The 19,921-nt window shown below is 45.5% G+C and overlaps 1 protein-coding gene across 3 annotated transcripts; it reads left to right on the forward strand.

Annotated features, from left to right (window-relative positions):
- The first annotated feature begins 1,959 nt into the window (after nt 1-1,959).
- On the forward strand, nt 1,960-19,883 carry LOC310712319 (B-cell receptor CD22-like). 3 transcript variants are annotated; one of them, XM_083515228.1, is made up of 10 exons: nt 1,960-2,266; nt 4,221-4,297; nt 6,210-6,623; nt 7,694-7,966; nt 8,892-9,161; nt 9,340-9,747; nt 11,753-12,046; nt 13,663-13,935; nt 15,163-15,432; nt 17,998-19,883. In XM_083515228.1, the coding sequence occupies exons 3-10, from the start codon at nt 6,278-6,280 to the stop codon at nt 18,000-18,002; spliced, it is 2,139 nt and encodes a 712-aa protein (XP_083371354.1). In that variant the 5' UTR covers nt 1,960-2,266; nt 4,221-4,297; nt 6,210-6,277; the 3' UTR covers nt 18,003-19,883. The 3 variants fall into 3 exon arrangements, with proteins under 3 accessions (XP_083371354.1, XP_083371353.1, XP_083371355.1); XM_083515227.1 differs by having other exon boundaries at nt 4,221-4,278; XM_083515229.1 differs by lacking the exon at nt 7,694-7,966 and having other exon boundaries at nt 4,221-4,278.
- Nucleotides 19,884-19,921: the final 38 nt, after the last annotated feature.

Below are 19,921 nucleotides of genomic sequence, written 5' to 3' on the forward strand. Positions count from 1 at the left end.
GGCTATTGTACATGTGCATTCCATTTCTTTCCTCCAAGGAGCTCAAGGCAGCATATATGGCTGCCACCCCCAATGTTATTCTCACTACTAACCTGCAAGGTAGGCTGTGGCTGAGAGACTGCCCCAAGGTCACCTAGTGAGGTTCATGGCTGAGTGAGGTTTTGAAACCTGGTCTTCCAGATCTGAAGTCCAATACTCTAACCACTACACCCCACTGGCAGTGGCATCATCCTGGGAGAATAAAGACACCAGGATCCCCAGACACAGGTTGTGTTACAGGTGACAAGTCAGGGGAACCCTAGGACAGTGGCATCCATGGGCACATCCTGGCAGAGGAAACATGAACTGAGCGCTCTTGTCTATTTGTTCCAGGAGCCGATTGAGAAAATGCCCATTACTAGATGCTGCTAGAATGCAGACAGCACCACCTGGTGTGTATAGAAAGGGAGACCAGCAGCAGAGGAAGCAGCCAGAAGTTCATCTATCGGTTCAGGCTTCATATATCTGCAAGGACAGCAGAGCCATGTTAAGCAAGTGAAATGGTTCTGGGAAAACCATCCCCTGCACTGACATAAGAAGGACTGTGGCTCAGGGGCTTTGTATGCAAAAGGTCTCAGGTTTGGTCCCTGGCATTTCCAGGTAGTGCTGATGGGGGGGGGGGGAGCCATGTCCAAAATGAGATGGACAAAATGGTGTTCGACTCACTATAAACAAGGCAGCTTCATAGGACATGAAACCAGCTTGGCTCCATCCATTGGTGATGAAGGAGCAGCTCCTTCAGTGCTTGGTTTCCTCTTAGCTTTCATAGTTAGCTGCCTTGGGTTCAGGAAGGAAAGGTGGGTATAAATGTTTTTAAACAAAAACGAACAACTGAGTCCCACTGTGGCTCTACCATTGCACCTGTGGCACCCTGACTTCACTGCTGCCCTGCCCAGGTAAGTGACAATGAGACTACTGCCAGGTCCAAGGCTGTGTGGTCAGTTCTGCCGCACCAACTCAGCAGCTGCCCCTGCACAGGAGGAGGAGTTTTCATGGGTGTGTTCAGAGCAATTATTTGTCCATTGCAAATGTGAAACAAATAGCATTTTGGGAGACTGGACCCAGTGCACAGCAGATATGTGAATGGCCTAATCTTGCAACCTGTAAACAGAAAATGCCATTTCCACTCTCAAGTGGGGTTAATTTTGCCACATACCCCCTTTCTCAAGCCTCAAGTGGTTTCTCCTGGGGGAGGGACATGTGGGGCTTTTGAGACCAATCAGGATGGGGTGGTGATCAAGCTTTTCACGGTCAAATGGTCCCATGTTCAGGTAAGGTAAAGGACCCCTGGACGGTTAAGTCCAGTCAAAGGCAACTATGGGGTTGTGGTGCTCATCTGGCTTTCAGGCTGAGGGAGCCAGCATTTGTCCATGGACAGCTTTCCGGGTCATGTGGCCAGCATGACTAAACCATTTCTGGCGCAACAGGATGCCGTGACAGAAACCAGAGCGCACAGAAACACCATTTACCTTCCCGCCGGAGCGATACCTATTTATCTACTTGCACTGGCATGCTTTCAAACTGTTAGATTGACAGGAGCTGGGACCAAGCAATGGGAGCTCACCCCATCGTGGGGATTCGAACCGCCAACCTTCTGATTGGCAAGCCCAAGAGGCTCAGTGGTTTAGACTACAGCGCTACCCACACCCCCATGTTTAACCCCCAGCACCTCCAGGTAGAGTTCCCTGCCTGAAACCTTGGAAGCCACTGCCATCCAGTATGGAGAACACTCAGCAAGATGGTCTAGCTCATCTCCTTATGGCAGGAAGAGGCTCCACATTGTAGTTCTGGTAACTCACCACACAGGCTAGCCTCAGAAAGAGTTGGAGGTTTACAGTGGCTTCCAATGCAGGGATTAGGAGCAAAACAGAGATACTTGCCATTGGCAGCCAAAACTGTGAAGACGTGGCTCTCCAATTCCTTGCAGCACCCCCCAAAAACAAGTCTGGTTGCACCAGTACAGAAGCTGCTTGTTGGAGAAGAGGAAAATAAGAATGTTTGGCCATGCAATTATAATGCAAGCCATTGAGATGCCAACAACCGTCCTTGACTTATTCCTGGACCAGCCCCAACTCTCTCCACATATACAAACATTTGATATGGGGGAAAACGCACACACCAAAGGGACAAACTGATGCTTGATTCTTCCATGTGACATACCTCAACTTAGCAACTTCTTCATTTCCAGGCAAGAACAGCTGCCAGTTCTCAGCTTACATATTCACAGGTGAGTTTGCCTTTGCTGTTGTTGCTCAGGATAGCATGGGTTTGCTTTCTTAAGCAAAGAAAGGGGAGGAGAAACCCTACATTCACCTTGTTTCCAGGCTGCCAAGTTCACCTCCCAGTCTAAAAGAAGGTCACCAACTTTTAAAGAAATTGGGTTCTGCTCCTAGGCCTCAATCAGAAACTTGAACTGTGGGCATTAGCAGGTGATGCTGCTGATCTCCATGCTGTGAAAATGTGGCTATCCTGTTTCCTGTATAAACAGCCATTGTTAAAGGTACAGAAGCAGGCTGGATTGAGGTTTTCTGGTCAGTTGGGAACCCCCTGTCTGGATGGACAGATAACCTTAGGCTAAGCAATGTCACTTTAAGACCCTGAGCTGCAGGAGAAATGGAAGGCTTATTCCTATAGATGATTGACTCTAAAGGGGTTTTGTTTCCCAATGGATTCTATTAATGATTCACTGGAGAATGTTGCATTGGCAATAGTGACCCTTGCCTCCTATGGCTTATCTAGCTGCTGGAGCGGCTCCCATCCCTTCATCTCCATTCTAGGAAGAGTTGCACTTGCTGCGTGAGTCACGGGCAGGGGAAGGCTCTTCTCTATGCCTGCCAGAGACGGTCAAAGAACAAACCAGGACAGAGGCACAAGTCAGGAGCAACAAATATACAGGACCATACTTGAGTCGAAGAATACCACATGGCTTGAGCAAGGCTCACTTGACACAGGGAATTCTTCCTAGATCCCAGAGTTTCCAATGCCCAGACTGGGCTGGTGGACTTAGCCCAGTGCCTGAGAGTGCCTGCAGTACCATCTGCAGTTCAGTGATTCACCACATGGGACAGATTTCCACAAATCTCAACAACTCCTGACAACTCTTGCTTTGCATGCAGCATGCCTCCCTAGCTCTCAAAACTGGACTCTAACCATCAACCTGGACAATACCTGTATGCTTAGTGTAAGCATACAGAAGGTGACTTGGAAACTACAATTAATTCAGAATGCGGCTGCTAAACCGGTGACTGGGAATGGCCGTCAGGACCATATAACGCCGGTCTTATAGGATCTACATTGGCTCTCAGTACGTTTCCGAGCACAATTCAAAGTGTTGGTGCTGACCTTTAAAGCTCTAAATGACTTTGGCCCTATATACCTGAAGGAGGCCCTATATACCTGAAGGTCTCCACCACCATTGCTCAGCCCAGATACTGAGATCAAGCACTGAGGGCCTTCTGGCAGTTCCTTAACTGCAAGAAGTGAGGTTAGAGGGAATCAGGCAGAGGGCCTTCTTGGTAGTCAATGCCCTCCCATCAGATGTCAAGGAAATAAACAACTATTTGACTTTTCGAAGGCATTTGAAGGCAGCCCTGTTTATGGACGTTTTTAATATTTGATGTTTCATCATGTTTTTAATATTCTGTTTGGAGCTGCCCAGAGTGGCTGGGGCAACTGAGTCAGATGGGCAACATACAAATATAACAACAACAACAACAACAACAACAACAACAACAACAACAACAACAACAACTAATGGTGTCTCTTGCAGCTCCCTCTCCTTTTAAAAACAAAAGAAGTAGCTTTCTCCCTGGGCACCCTGCAAATTCTAGTGCTAGGAAGACTCTAGTTACTTGGGACTCAGCTATTCAGCAGCAAATGTAACATTTTAAGTGCGTTATACAAATGTGACACTAGATGGTGATGGGGAGCTTATGGAAAAATCAATATATTTTTCAAAACTCTTTTTAAAAAGCACTTTCACAGCATTTTCATGTGTCTAGATTCCAACCTGCTGTCTTAATTAGCCTATGATCCCTGATCTCCCAGGTCCTAGTCTGACACCTTAACCACTACACCACACTGGTTCCATTCCATCCTCCTTCTCCTCCCTCCTCCCCTACTGAGAAGCATAATGTGAATGAGTGAAGGCTCTAAGTAATAATCCACTTTTCCTTTCCCAGGCTTCGCACTTGCATGGACTCATAATGAGGCATTTCCTTTGGCTGCTGTTCCTTGCAGGTAATACATGCAGATTTCGGTATGTGCTAATAAAAGCAGTCTGGGATGTTTCAAGCCCCGTTGGTCTCCTGGGTCTGTGGGGTAGCATTTGGATGAAGGGTTGAAGAATATATGAGTGGCTCATGAGAGAGCAAGCAACAATACTTGCATGCATTGGCTCTGGAGTCATTCAGATCAAAATCAGTGGGACTTACTCCCAAGCAATAGTCTACATACCATGGTTCCAGAATCCAGCAGCAATCCAAAGAGTTGGAGGCTGCAGAAGAACCAGATACCTCCCTGGCTATGAAATAGAGGAGAAGTGTCCTTTAAGTTCTCCACAAGGGAAAGGAGCCCAGAGGAGGTAGACTGGAGCCAGGGGCTTAAAAGGCCTCAGTGCTCCTAGCCTTTGTTAGAGTAGCTTAACTCACTTTGAACTATCCATGGTCCTGAAATGGCTGCCTTCCCACCTTCCCCATGGACAAAGGAAGACTTGATAAGAAGAAGTAGCACTTGCAGAAAAGAGAAAAGGCTAAACCCCTAGCTAGAAAGTCACTCCTGAGACTTGAATACACTTAACAGGACATTTTTGCTTTGCATAGCAGATGCCCTCCTTGTGCTGCAACACAGGCTGCTTTCAAAATCCCTCTCAGATTCCTAAATATCTGGCCATGTGACCATGGGGGGTGGAGAGATGGATGTTTTGTACAGTGGGCACCCAGAGCCTCCTTGCACAGATTAAAATCATGGGGTTCTTTGCATTCTGGCTGCTGCATTTACAAACAATGGAGAGGCATTTATCAGGGAAACAGTGGCCTATGAGCTGGATGGAGCCCATGGCCCCTCTTCATCTGGCCCACAGCACCCCCTTGCCCTTCCTGCCCAGCTCCAGCAATTAGATTTGGAGGAAGTGACATGCAGCGTAAATAAAACAGAGTCTTCTTCAGTATAAGAATAAAAGCTTTACTGAGTTAAAATAAACTTGTTTGCAAATAACAGCATAGTGAACAGAAGATTAAACTAGCTTCAGAGCATACACAGAGTTACTGAGTCACACAGAGGCTCCATTGAGCACAGGCTCCATCACACTCTCACACACACACACACACACACACACACACACAGAGAGAGAGAGAGAGAGAGAGAGAGAGAGAGAGAGAGAGAGACACTGAGTCTGCCTGCAAGCAGATACAATACTTATACACATAATGAGTCATCCCTGAGATGAGTCACAGTGATTCAGCATGCTGAGTGATTGTGCAGCTTTTCAGCATTTCACAGCATTTCTAGACTCCTTTACTGCTTCTGCTCTCAAATACCTTTGTCACATGACAGGAAGGCCATCGATTAAAGCCTATAGAAGACTTTTTTTTGAAGCCTTATTGTTGTACAGGAAGCATGGGGGGGGGGAGAGGCTCACAGCTCTGAAGAGAAGGGTTAATTTTCACTCTGTGCTGCAACATCTCTGGCAAAAATTACTCCCCTTGACTAGAAGGCATTTTTCCAGCCTGACTACAGCAGGATGAGAAGGGTAGAACGTGAGACTCAAAGTATATGTTTGTGAGAGAATAATGAGTATTGGTATGTGCCTGTATACACGCACGGTGTGAATGGATTTGTGCAGTGTGAGCTAGTGGGTGGTGGCCCCACGCACTGCTCTCTCTGTCCATGGCCACTTTGGTTTTGGCTCCACGCACTGCTAGAATGTGGCCCTCAGAAAGTTGGCCGTGAGAGAATGCGGCCCGCTACATTTTGTACTTTTGCATCACCCGATGCAAACTTATCCATTGTCTTCATGGTCAAGGGAGATGATAAAAACATTAAGAGGTCTTGGTTAATTTCTCAGTTCTTGGAGACGAATTCAGTTTATGGGTGACATCAAGGAACTAGAAGCGAATTTTCATAGTAAGTGAGTAACTGACCAACCTTTCGTATCTGCTTTTCTGTTTCAGGTTATATATATTGCGATTACCCCCTAAGAATAAGCCCTGATACTTTGGTTGCTTGGAAAGGTTCCTGCATGGTGATTCCATGCCAGATCAGTGAAACACATCATTCTGCTGAGGTCCATGCCACGGACGTGGCTTGGTTTTTCCAGCCTGTTTGGGATAACAGTTCATTTGACTATAGCGGCAGTCTGTTGTATGACAGTTCCAAAAGGAGGAAAGGCAACACAATGGCAGTAAGTCCTGCCTTTCAGGACCGGGTGAAGTTCATAGGCAATTTGGGCAACAGAGACTGCAGCCTGATGATTACTCAGCTCCAGACAAAGGACAGCGGCACGTACGGGGCAAGAGTTGTTGCTTCCGTTGGAAACTACAACTGGAGAAACAAATGGTTTCGTAACGCTACGGTCAACGTTATAGGTAAGAGTTTTGTAGAGCAGTTCTAATTTGCCTTCACCACTTATGAAGGATGTGGGACCCAAGCCCTTTTCTTTCAAAGTGTTGATAGCAGCGTTTAATATGGCAAGTTTCAGCCCATAAATGATGCCTGGAGGTTGCAAACTAGCAAAAGGATATGTGTAGGCTTCTAGCTGTAGGACATCCAAAGATTCTCTTCCTCTTATACAGTGGTACCTCGGGTTACAGACGCTTCAGGTTACAGACTCCGCTAACCCAAAAATAGTACCTCGGGTTAAGAACTTTGCTTCAGGATGAGAACAGAAATTGCACAGCGGCAGTGGGAGGCCCCATTAGCTAAAGCGATACCTCAGGTTAAGAACAGTTTCAGGTTAAGAACGGACCTCCAGAGCGAATTAAGTTCTTAACCCGCAGTACCACTGCACTTAAGAACTTAAGAAGAGCCTGCTGGGTCAGACCAATGGCCCATCTAGTCTTGCACCCTGTTCTCATAGTGACTTGTGAGAAACCCATCCCAGGATCTGAGCAAAGAGCACTCTCCCCTCCTGTGGTTTCTAGCAGTTGGTATTAGGATGCATTACTGCTCACTCCTAATCCCCTCCCAGAGGTACGGTTCCCAGAGTAGATTAACAATCAATCCCTCTTTGCAGGGAATCCTAGGAATTGTAGCTCTGGGAGGCGGATGGGGTCTCCTAACAACTCTCAGCACCCGTAATAAACCACAGCTCCCAGAATTCTTTGGGGGAAGCCATGACTGCTCAAATGTATAATGTGAACGTTGCCTTAGATATGTCCATTAGTTTCAATGGGCCTACTCTGAGTAGGAGTTAGGGGGATATAAGCCTGGACATTGATGTAGGAAAGACACCAACATTTAGATAATTAAAGATGCACATTAATTGATTGCCCAATGTGCTCAATCCCCATTTCTAACAGGTACTTACTTACATGAGTCTCTTTTTTGTTGACTGGTTTTTAGCCACATTCTCCTATTCCCCTGAGTATGCAAATGCACTGCAATAATGTTGTGATACGTATCATCCAGAAAGAAACATTTTGATCTGATTTTCCAGACAGCCCAAAGGGTGTCCATGTTGGCATTATGAATGACCTGCCCATAAAAGAAGGAGACACGGTTGTGCTGTGCTGCTCTTCAGGCAGAAATTACTCCAGAGACAACTGGTACAATTGGGTCAGGTCAGATCGCCATTCAGTTGAACATAAGTATAGTGCTTCAGAGCTGTTAATCTTCCCTGCGACCTCTGAACTGGTCACATCTTATGAATGTGAAGCATGCAACAATGCTGGCTGTACTTCATCCCAAATGGTCACCGTGGATGTACACTGTGAGTAGCACCACTTTATTTACTAGCTGGGGCCTTAAGGCATTCTGCACCGACAAATCCACAAGGAGAGGGAGAGCAGGTCATTCAGCATGTTTGGTCCATCCAAGGTATATAGCATAAATGCACAGTCTACCTATTTGTGTAGCCAATTCAGGGATTGCAGGTTGAATACAAATGGATGAAGTCCAGGTTCCTGCAGACAGAGCTTTCTTCTTCCAGCATTAGGTCCAAGCTCCGAGGGCCTTCTGGTGGTTCCCTCACTGTGAGAAGTGGAGTTACAGGGAACCAGGCAGAGGACCTTCTCAGGAGTGGCGCCCACCCTGTGGAACGCCCTCCCATCAGATGTCAAGGAATAAACAACTATCTGACTTTTAGAAGACACCTGAAGACAGCCCTGTTTAGGAAAGTTTTTAATGTTTGATCTTTTATCGCCTATTCTTATTATTCTTATTATTCTTCTTATTATTATTCTATTGGGAGCCACCCAGAGTGGCTGGGGAAACTGAGTCAGATGGACGGGGTATAAATAATAATTTATTTATTATTATTAGCTAGATAATACACTGTGGATGTCAAATATTTGATAGCGTTGTGTTTTATGAAAGTGTGGACCTTTACCCATAGAAACTGTGGACTATTTTTAGTTGTCAGATAGATCCACTGAGGCAAAAACAATTTGGTGATCTTTTTCCATGCTCCTAGAAACTGAGAGCAATGTAAACTGTGAGCATTCACAGTTGGCCCAAGAAAAGAATATGAGCGTCAAGAGTTTCAGGGCTGATAAATTATGTTGTTTTCCTGACTTCAATGCTGTTTACTTGATATGCAGCAGAGCCTTAGATGACGTGACTTTCCCGGGTTCAGTTGTCCAAGTGTGGGGTGTCTTCATATGATGGTTTCTCTTTGTCCTCCTCTCTTCCTGAAGTTGCCCCCAAAGATGTAAAAATAAAAAAGATGCCAGCAGGCAAGATCCAGGAAAGGAAGTCTGTTCAGCTGAAGTGTGAAGTCGGAAAGGCAAAACCCCAGAATCTCACATACGCATGGTACAAAGATGGCGAATGGCTGGAGATGGACTCTGCAACTGAAGAGTTGTCCATTCCAGAAGTTACTTTAGCACACTCTGGCAGATACAGGTGTGAAGCCAGCAATAGTGTGGGCACATCGCGGTCCTCACCAGTCACACTCAGTGTTATTGGTGAGTAAGATAAAGAGAGAGAGACATTGAAATTGTACTAATGATAAAATCTTAGAGCTTGACTTCTGTGTTGTAGCCTCTTAAATATGACTATTATTACAAATACATCATTCTGTGATATAATGAGGTGGACAGGCGCAAGCTGATGTCCATCTTCCTTGAACTTTTCCCATTTCAGGTTCCTTGTCTGATGAAAGTGGACTGAGGAAACATGCTAACTCTTTGGTGGCCTGGAAAGGATCCTGTGTGCTGATTCCATGCGAGATCAGCAGAACATTTAACTTTGCTACAGTCAACGCCACAGCTGTGGCTTGGTACTTTGAGCCTTTTTGGGATCACAATTTGCCAGATTATAATGGTACCTTGTTGTACAACAGCTTCAAATTCACAGAAGGCAATGCAAGAAGTGCTGCCTTTCAGGGCCGGGTGAAATTTTCAGGGGACCTAGGTAATAGAGATTGCAGCTTGATGATCACTCAGCTCCAGAAAAGTGACAGCGGCAGGTATGGGGCAAGAGTCGTTGCTTCTGTTGGAAACTATCCTTGGAGACTCAAATGGTTCCTTGATGCCACAGTTAATGTTACAGGTAAGAGCTTGGCAGAACAGCTGTGATTTTTTTTGCTCCATCCCATATAAAAGTGGTCTTTTAGTTGAGATGCAGAACCCTCCCTTTCAAAGTATCATCAACAGTGCTTGAGTGGTCAGCTTTCAGGCCAGAAATGATGCTAGCAGTGAATCATTCTCTCTATTTCCAAATTTCAGAGGAGAGGGGAGGTTTCTGTGTAGCCAAAACCCATGCACAAGCGCTAAGTATTTATATATATAATTTTTATTAATTTCAACATACCAATTATTATACATTACACAGAACTTCACATCTTATACAATCTTTTTGGACTTCCATCAGCACCTCTGATGATCCACCATTTTTATCATTTCTTCTGCATTTCTATTGCCTTTAATTATCTTAACTCACAATCCACCTCTTTAACCATTTTTGCAATAATTCAAATAATTTACCTCACAAAACTTCTTGCAAACCTACAAACGTAATCTGGCCATCACAATTGCTTTTCAAATAGTCTGTAAATTTACACCAGTCTTCTGTGAATCTCTGGGATTCACAGAGAGGCACGAGTGTTGAGTATTAGCAGGCTCGGGGTCAGTTCAAGGTTGGCATAAGTACAAGTGATCTTTAGAAAAAAATACTAAGACAGGTTTAGGGAACCTGTGGGACCGCCCCCCCCCCCGCAGATGTTGCTGGGCTTGCAGGTGAGAATTCAAAGAGAACTGAGCATGTTCAGTGGCCATGGAATGCTGATGGAATGTTGATGTCACCTATTGAATTTCTTCACATCAAACTACTGAAGATGTAATGATAATTCTTCAATTGCATACATTGTTCCCCCCCCCCCCATGAGATGGACTGCCTTAATTTTTCTTTAGCAGTTTCTAGCCATCTGGAGCAGCTAGAACATGATGCTGAAAATGGAAGTGGTGGTACATTATGACATGCCGTCCTTTCCTAGATAGTTGTATCAAGAAAGTACGAGAGCAATCTTGTTGGTACCACTGACTGGGCCCCAAGAAAAAGACAAGCAGGTGGGCCCACTGAGGTTGGTCACCCCACAGTGTATTGTGTCCAACAGGCCCCCCCCCCAAGGCCTGGAACTTTTGCTAAAACAGAGGTGGATAGTGATGTTTTGGAGAAACTCTGTAGCTCAGTGGTAGAGCAGCTGCTTTGCATGCAGAAGGTCTCAGCCTCAGTTCCCAGCATCTCCAGATGCTTCATCCACACACAAACATTTAAAGCACTCTTATACCACTAACAGTCATGGAAAGTTGTTGGCAATGTTGCTGGTTACCAGGGCTTTCCCACCCAGCTGGAACTCACGAGAACTGAGTTCCGGCATCTCTCAGGTGAGCACTACAGTGGTACCTCGGGTTACATACGCTTCAGATTACATACGCTTCAGGTTACAGACTCCGCTAACCCAGAAATAGTGCTTCAGGTTAAGAACTTTGCTTCAGGATGAGAACAGAAATTGTGCTCTGGCGGCACAGCAGCAGCGGGAGGCCCCATTCGCTAAAGTGGTGCTTCAAGTTAAGTACAGTTTCAGGTTAAGAACGGACCTCCGGAACGAATTAAGTACTTAACCGGAGGTACCACTGTATTGCCATTATAAGAGAACAAAGGAGGCGTTCATGGTGAGTTCCGGCAACTTTTTTCCTAGAAAAATAGCACTGCTTGTTATGGTTCTGGAAGTAATATCTCCATGAGGTCAGCACCCATAGTTCCTAGGATTCTCCTTGACTGTTAAAGTGGTATAAGAGTGTTTTAAACACATTGTAGGATAGGACTGGGTGAGACCCCTGTCTCAAATCCTGGAAAGAGCAGCAGCTGCTCAGTGTAGAAAATATTGAGGTGGATGGAGCAATGGCTTGGCTCGGTATATGACAGCTTCCTATGTCTTGGTGGCCAAGGCATCAGGTTCTCATCAGTATCAATCAGTTTATCCAGTAACTTTTTATCATCACTTTGCCCTAACTAGGGACTGCTATTTTTCTTTTCTTTCTTTCTGCGGATTTAGAGTCACCTCCAGAACCCAGGTTGGAAATAGTCCCTGCGATAGTCCATCAAGGGAGGACTACGGAAGTGATCTGCTCGGTGCCTTACCATTGCACCGATGTGCTCGTACTCTTGACTCTCAGTGGCTTAGAGAAGCATCACTTGTCTCCACAAATAACCATGCTTGAAAATCAAATCACGAAGAAGGTGACGTTTGAACCCACATGGGAGGACAACGGGAAAACAGTGGGCTGCTCGCTGAGCAATCTGGACGGGTCAGAGATATCCCGCAGTACCATGAAACTGAATGTGAGATGTGAGTGCGCAGTGGGAAAGGATGGGTCCTTTTGTGGATTGAGAAGATGGTGGGAGCAAAAATCAACTAATGCGATTAGCCGCGTGTAGTGGTTGGGAGTTACTCGTGCGTAATCCTGCTCCGTTTGAGCATCGGATTGCCTGGTTAAACCCTCCGGACTGCGCAGCCCATCTTAGCGTGGCTGCTCTTAGTCACTCGTAGAATCTGTCTGTGGGCGTTTCTTAAAGCGTTGCCAACATAAGAGTTGTTTGACGCCCAATCGTTTCCGCCTTTCACTGCGCGGGAGTCTCCTGCGCAGGGTGGGCGTGGGCAGCGGGGTGCTTGGGCTCTCCTCGCTAACTTCCAATGAAGAGTCCTGGAGCCCCTGCACCTCCCTGTCCCGTTGCTCTCCCTGATCCCTGGTGTTACACTCATTCTCTTCCCTTTCTTCCCAGCTGAGTCTCCTCTAGCGCTTGGACCTTCCCCTGCAGAATCAGAGACGCCTCTCCTTTTCCCGTGCCTCTGATGGCAGTTCCCTGACACCGCGTCATGACAAAGGCTGCAATAATATGCACCAGGGGTAGTGAAAAAGGGAATCCCACGCAAAGGGCCATCTAAGCTCTGCATTTAAACCTCCAAGGAAGGAGAGTCCACTTCCTGATGTTTAGTCTGAATCTCCTTTCTTGTAACTTGAACCCACTGGTTTGGGTCCTAGCCTCCAGAAAAGCCCTTTAGATATTTGAAGATAATAATAATAATAATAATAATAATAATAATAATAATAATAATAATAATTTTTATTTATACCCCGCCCTTCCCAGCCAAGGCCGGGCTCAGTGCAATAATAAAACAAGTTGAATGAATACAACTTAAAAACAAGATTAAAATACACCATTAAAATATTGAAACATTAAAATATTAAAATGCAGCCTCATCACAGGAGAAGAAAGAAAAAAGAAAGAAGGAGGAGGAGGGAATCAAATTGGCTCCAAGCCAAAGGCCAGATGGAACAAACCTGTCTTACAGTCCCTGCGGAAAGAAATCAGATCCTGCAGGGCCCTGGTCTCATGAGGCAGAGCGTTCCACCAGGCCGGAGCCAGTGTTGAAAAGGCCCTGACTCTGGTTGAAGTTAATCTAACTTCCTTAGGGCCCGGGACCACAAGGGTGTTGCTATTTATGGACCTTGAGGCTCTCCGTGGGGCATACTGGGAGAGGCGGTCCTGTAGGTACAAGGGTCCTAGGCCGTGAAGGGCTTTAAAGGTCAAAAGCAGCACCGTAAATCTGACCCTACACTCCACCGGGAGCCAGTGCAGCTGGAAAAGCACTGGGTGAATATGCTCCCATGGCAGAGACCCCGTGAGGAGCCTCGCTGCAGCATTCTGCACCCGCTGGAGTTTCTGGGACAGCTTCAAGGGCAGCCCCGCGTAGAGCGAATTACAGTAGTCAAGCCTGAAGGTGACCGTCGCATGGATCACTGTGGCTGTCATATCTCCTCTCATTCTCCTCTTTACCAGGCTAAACATGCCCAACTGTTCCCCCAGCTGTTTCTCATAAGGCTTTGTTTCCAGACCCTTTATCACCTCGGTTTGTTATTATGTATGCAATCCACAAACAGGCACATTGACCTGATTTTCCAGATCCTCCCGAGGATGTCCAGCTTACCATTATGAATGATTTGCCAATAAAGGAAGGAGATGCCGTCATGCTGAACTGCTCTGTGGGCAGAAGTAACCCTGGAAACAACTGGTACAACTGGGTTAAATCAGATTCACATACAGTTGAACATAAATATAGTGGCTCAAATGTATTGGCTTTCCCTGCGACACCTGGATCTGAAACGTCTTACACATGTGAAGTGTGCAACTATGTGGGCTGTACCTCATCCCAAACAGTCACTTTGGATGTTCATTGTAAGTAATGCTACTTAATTTGCTTTCTAGAAGCCCTGGAGCACACATCGTTGACCAATGTACTTGCTCACAGGGAGAGGGAAGGCTTTTGGAGGCAAGTGTATTCATTCAACACATTTAACCTGTCCAAGACACAGCCTCTGCCCAGCCCATGAAGCAAATTCAGCCTGAACGCTCAAGGAACTAAATCCTCTGCTCATTTGCGGGTGGCTGTTACACTGTGGATTCCAGGTGCTTTGTAGCTTCGCTTTGAAACATGTCAATGGAAACTGTGGGCCATTGTCACTTACAATTTATACATAAAGACCAAACAGAGGGGGGGAGAATTTGCTTTGGAGAGTTTGAGGATGATGTAAGTAGCAAGCTCTCGCTGATTGCACAAGAAGGAAGTGTGTGCCTGGGCTAGGGCTGCCACATTCTTTATGTATGTGTCTTTGGGGACAGTACAGGAAATTCCTCTCTTCTGCAACTGGCTTTCATGCATGCCATGGCACAACCAGGCAAGGAATGTCCGGCGTGAGGAATTAACTCTTTATTAGAAGTACACTTGCAAGTTAGGAACAGGCATGCCCACCAGTTCTACATCTCTCAGCTACTCCTGGGTGTGCACCTGATGAGGCAGTTGCAGCGACAGAGAGGCCTCAACCTCAGCTTATGTATCTCCCCAGTGCTCCCCCCCTAAAAAAATGTTTAGGGGTACTCTCATTTTGATCCAAGCAAATCACCATTTTATAGTTCAAATTGGGGAAAATAAAAACAATAAATGGACAAAAGTACAAAAAGTACGCCCGTGTGCCCCCCGGGGGAAAAGGACTGTATCTCCCCTATGCAAGCAGGCAAGGACTATGTCTGTGTGTAACCTGTTTCTGTGTCTCCCATTTCAGTTCTCTTCTGATCGTGGGAGACAGTGGAGCAGGAGAGGTGGCGGCAGGAGGTGGCGGCAGCGTGGGGGTCCTTGACTTCACACCAGCCTGACCCATCTCTTTCTCCTCCTGAACCTGTTCTTCACTCTCCAACGCTACAGTTTCTCCTGCCTCTGACTTCAATCCCCCTTTTCCTGGGTTTCTCCTCAGCATCCAACCACCACTCCTCAGTGTCCAGTCAGTCTGACAGTGCAGCAGAACTGACATGCAGCAAAACCCTTGGTGCTGCAGTGATGATGAGGATTTTGCATTCATTTGCTTGTGTCTTTGTGTGATGCTTTGTATTTGTCCTCCCTTCCTGCAGTTGCTCCCAAGGAGGTAATCATTTTGGGAATGACAGAAAAGGTGGTCCCTCAGTATAGCCGTTTTCAGGTGACGTGCGAAGTGAGAGCAGCTAACCCCCAAGAACTGAAATACGCATGGTACAAAGATGAGCAACAGCTGCTGCAGGACTCTGCAGATAACGTGTTGACCATCCATGAAGTGAAACCAGAGGATTCCGGGACCTACCATTGTGAAGCAAGCAACAGCGCAGGCCCATCACGCTCACAAGCCATTCTTATAGATGTCCGTTGTGAGTAAGATCGATTGAGCTTATTTATATGCCACCTTTCCACAGTGGGCTGGGCCCAAGGTGTCTTGCAACAAACATCCCCTTATTACCAGAATACAAAGAATTGCAGGGGTGGTTGTGGCTAGGACTGCCTTTTTTCCGTTCTGGCTGGTTCTTCAGCTACGAACCCTTTTGGATAGAGATGACTCGGTCTCTGTACTCCATGGTCTGGTATCTTCCAGATTGGATTACTGCAACACACTCAACATGGGGCTGCCCTTGAAGGCGATTCGGAAGCTTCAGCTGGTCCAAAATGCAGCAGCCAGATTACTGGCTGGTGTTCCATTTAGATATGATACAACCCCTATTTGAAATAGCTGCATTGGTTGCCAGTTCATTTCCGGGCCCAATTCAAGGTGTTCACATTGGCGTTTAAACCCCTTAAACATCTCAGGCCTCAAATACAGTGGTGCCCCGTAAGACGAATGCCTCGCAAGACGGAAAACCCGCTAGATGAAAGGGTTTTCCGTTTTTGAGCTGCTTCGCAAGACGATTTTCCCTATGGGCTTGCTTTGCAAGACGAAAATGTCTTGCGAGTGTTCCGATTTCCCCCCGCTCCCCCCCTTTTTCTAAGCCGCTAAGCCGCTAATAACCTTTAATAGCCGCTAAGCCTTTAATAGCCGCTAAACCGCTAATAGCGCTAATCCGCTAATCCGCTAATAGGGTTGCTTCGCAAGACGAAAAAACCGCTAGACGAAGAGACTCGCGGAACGGATTAATTTCGTCTTGCGAGGCACCACTGTACCTGAAAGAGTGCCTCCTTCTCTACAGCCTCACTTGGGTGCTGAGATTGGCCCTTTTGGTAGTTTCTCTGCCCTCAGAGGCTGAATGTGGTGAAGGCTTTGGACAGGGCATTCTTTGTGGTGGCCCCTAAGCTGTGGAACTCCCTCCCAGCAGAGGTACACTTGGCACCTTCATTATGCAACTTTCAGAGGATGCTGAAGATGCGCCTCTTTCCCCTTGCATTTAACAGTTGAGGTGTACGCTTTTAGGATCCGCTTTGTTTTTATGGCTTAAAGTGGTTCTAAATTGTTTTTAATACTGTTTTAGTGCTGTAGCTTACCCCTGGATCTTAAGGTGAAGGATGGGTAATAATTGATTGATTGATTGATTGATTGATTAATAGTAATAGTCTCTCCTCCAGTGGAGGTTGAGGGCAGCAAAATGGGAATGCTGCAGAGGATAATGGTGTTAATTCAGCCTCCTGGAAGTTCCAATTGCTGATGCTAGTTTTATTGAAATGATGGGTTGTTGGAAGCCTTCACGCTTGATTCCTTTGTTTTAATACCTAGGCACTAATCCTATTGCACCCCACAGGTGGGCAAAGAATCCCAACATCTCAGACTCTGAATCTCTGTTGTAGGTACCAGTGCCCTTTTTCTTATGTCATATTTTCAAGCAGAGGTCATGGATGCTCACTCCACTCCAGCTGATAGAAACCAAGTCATTGCTAGAAGAAGGCCACACATCCTTCAGGCAAAAAGCCAGCTTCATTCGCTAATAGGATTGTGGGGCTAAAATGAAATGTTGCCTACATGAAGCATTCCCATATTCACATTCTGAATTTTGCATCTCGCAATGTTTTCCATTTTGCTTTCCAAAATTTGCCTTGGGGTTTTGAAAGGCATAGACCTTTAAATGACCTAGGAATTAGGTTTGGAGCTGAGTAAACTGCAGAGCTCACCTTCAGTGGGTGGTGTTTAAGACTAGTCCTACTCAGGGTAGACCCATTGATGGACATGGCTAACTTAGGTCCATTAATTTCAATGGGTCTACTCTGCGTAGCACTTAATTGAATACTACCCAGTTTGTGCAAGAATTGGCAGGAACCACCTCAAAAGCAATATGCATAAGAATCCATTGGATTATATCTGGCCTAGAGATGTCCCGAGAGATCTGAGAGTGAGGTGCACAACTTTACAGAATGATGCAGATAATGCTAGGGGTCTGTTAGTTGTGGGGATGGTAGGATTACGGATGTAAGATGGCACCCTTTTCCACCACATGCAGCACTGTTTCCATGCTGCTGCAGTTCTTCCTCCAAAAACTACATTATTTGTCTTCCTCTCCACTGTGGGAAATTTATGTAGCTTATGCAATATATGTAATTAACTATGGTGTCATTACATTATTCCATCTCATTTATTTCAAAATAAAGGAAACGCAGTGCAAATGGGAGCAAAAACAAAACAAAACAGCAGCAACAACAACAACAATAACAACAACAATAATAATTTATTGTTTATACCCGCCCATCTGGCTGGGTTTCCCCAGCTACTCTGGGCGGTTTCCAACAAAATATTAAAATACAATAGTCTGTCAAACATTTAAAGCTTCCCTAAACATTTGCAGTCTGAAAACAACAACAATAGTAAAGCAATCATATTTGTTGGACTGGGTTACTCAAAATGGCATGGGATGATTAAGTGAACATAGACAATTTCTGCTCCTGTTTCTGTTTTTGTCATAATTCTCTGTCATCTCTGGAATATGATGCTGAGTATGTTTTCTTTCTTTGCCCCAAAGCTTGATTTATAGGGATTTCAAAGAACTGAAACAAGCAGTCATCAATATTGTGACCACCTTCTGAGAACAAAGAAACAGAGCAAAGTCCCAAAGGATATATCTGGATAAGAGAACCTAGAAGAAACCACAAAGGAGGAGGGGCAATCAAGATCCCAACTCCTTTCTCACAAGTGATGATTCTTCTGCCATACTTTCCACTCTTTTCTCAAATGTTGTCTTGTGTTCACATCCCTTTTGTAAGAGAATGAATTCTTGATAAACATCTCCATAAGATGAACCTTGGTTTAAATCCCCATTTAGAATCAAACAATGTTTGTAGGGTACCACATTGGCTACATTGGACCCAAAGCTTAGGCCAGTCTGGAAAGTCTCAGGTTCCTGCCTCCTCATCTCCCCATTTTTGCCTTTTCCTTTTGTGCACCGTCTCTGCATACTGACTGGGAAGGGCCATTGCTCAGTGGCAGAGCATGTGGTTTTAATGGAAAAGGTCCCAGTTCCAAACCCTGCTATCTCTTGCTCTGGGCTGGGGAAGATTCCTATATGAAGCCCTGGAGAGCTGCTGGAAGCCAATAACAGCACTGACTTGAATGGACCAATGGGATGAGCTCAGAATCCAGCCCCTTTCCATGTTCCTAATTGCCAGGAAGAGAGTATTCCCTAGCATACATTGAGGATGGGCGGGGGGAGGGAAGAGATACTTTCATTTGCTTTTTCATACAAACTCAGCTAAGCTAACCTTCCCAAAGCAAAACCCAACTCTCCTTTGAAATCTACTTTACCGAATTTTGCATTGCACTAGGGAATATCACTGGCAAAAATGTGCTTATTAGGCATAATGGCATACAAAAATCCATACATTCATCTGTGCATGAAAATGTGTTTGAATCTTCTCAAAAACATTCCCCAAATTGATGTAAAAATGCAGCGAACTTAACAACTGAAAAACATGAGAAAGAGAGGGAAACCAAAATGTGCAGATTTCTCTGACCCTCATGAACATGCACTGAATTTGACTCGCAAAAATGGAAGTCACTTTCAAACTCCCACCATCACCCCTGGCTATTGATCATGTTTGCTGGGGCTGAAGGGAGTTGTAGTTTAGCAACATCTGGAGGGCAAAAGGTTACACACTTGTACTCCTATCAAGACAAGGGATAGAGGTCAGGAGATAAAGATGGTAGAATGGCCAGTACCAATGCTTTGTGGACAACATAAATGTATCCCCATGAATTGGTAGGGAGCGATTCTTCTGCTGATGTCCTGAACCCATGGCTTACCTTGTGGCAAGTCAGGAGTCAAGTCCCTAGTCCAGGGTCAATCCACATGTCCACATGTGTGCTGCATCATGTGATTGATTATGTGTGGTGGGGCTTACCTGGGCCCCCACAGTATTTTATTCAACTTGGCACCCCTGCACTGTTGTGTTTTCTGAACAGCTGTTGTCTTGATTCTAATGAGTGTGTGTGAAAACCAGCCTACTGTTTGAAACTGAAATTTACATTCATTGCTCCTCCCACTTAATCTCTGGCCCCACCCACCGCTGGCACCCAGAACAGAATGCAGTCCTTGGGATGAGTAAGGTTGACCACATCTGTTCTAATCCAAATTTAACCCTCATTTGGCAATTCTGTTCTTAGCTGTTAGTTTCCTCCTGGAGCTTGCTGAGCTGATCAAAGTGTCTTTAAATAACATATTAAGCATTAGTGTTGGCATTGCTAACTAAAAATGAATACTGCTGTACAAAGCAATTGCTAGTCTACATGATTTGACTTGTTTTTTGTTTTGCTTTCGTTTTTTAACAGACTGTTGTATTCATCCTTTGGGTTGCTCTGTATATTTTGTTCTGTTTTCTGAAAAATAATAAAAATTTCAGTTTTAAGAATGAATTATTTGGATAAGTAGATTAAGTCTGGACTCCAGGGTG

Source organism: Podarcis liolepis (genome assembly GCF_965112155.1).
Source record: "Podarcis liolepis genome assembly, chromosome: 7".
In the NCBI taxonomy this organism is placed as follows: Eukaryota; Metazoa; Chordata; class Lepidosauria; order Squamata; family Lacertidae; genus Podarcis; species Podarcis liolepis.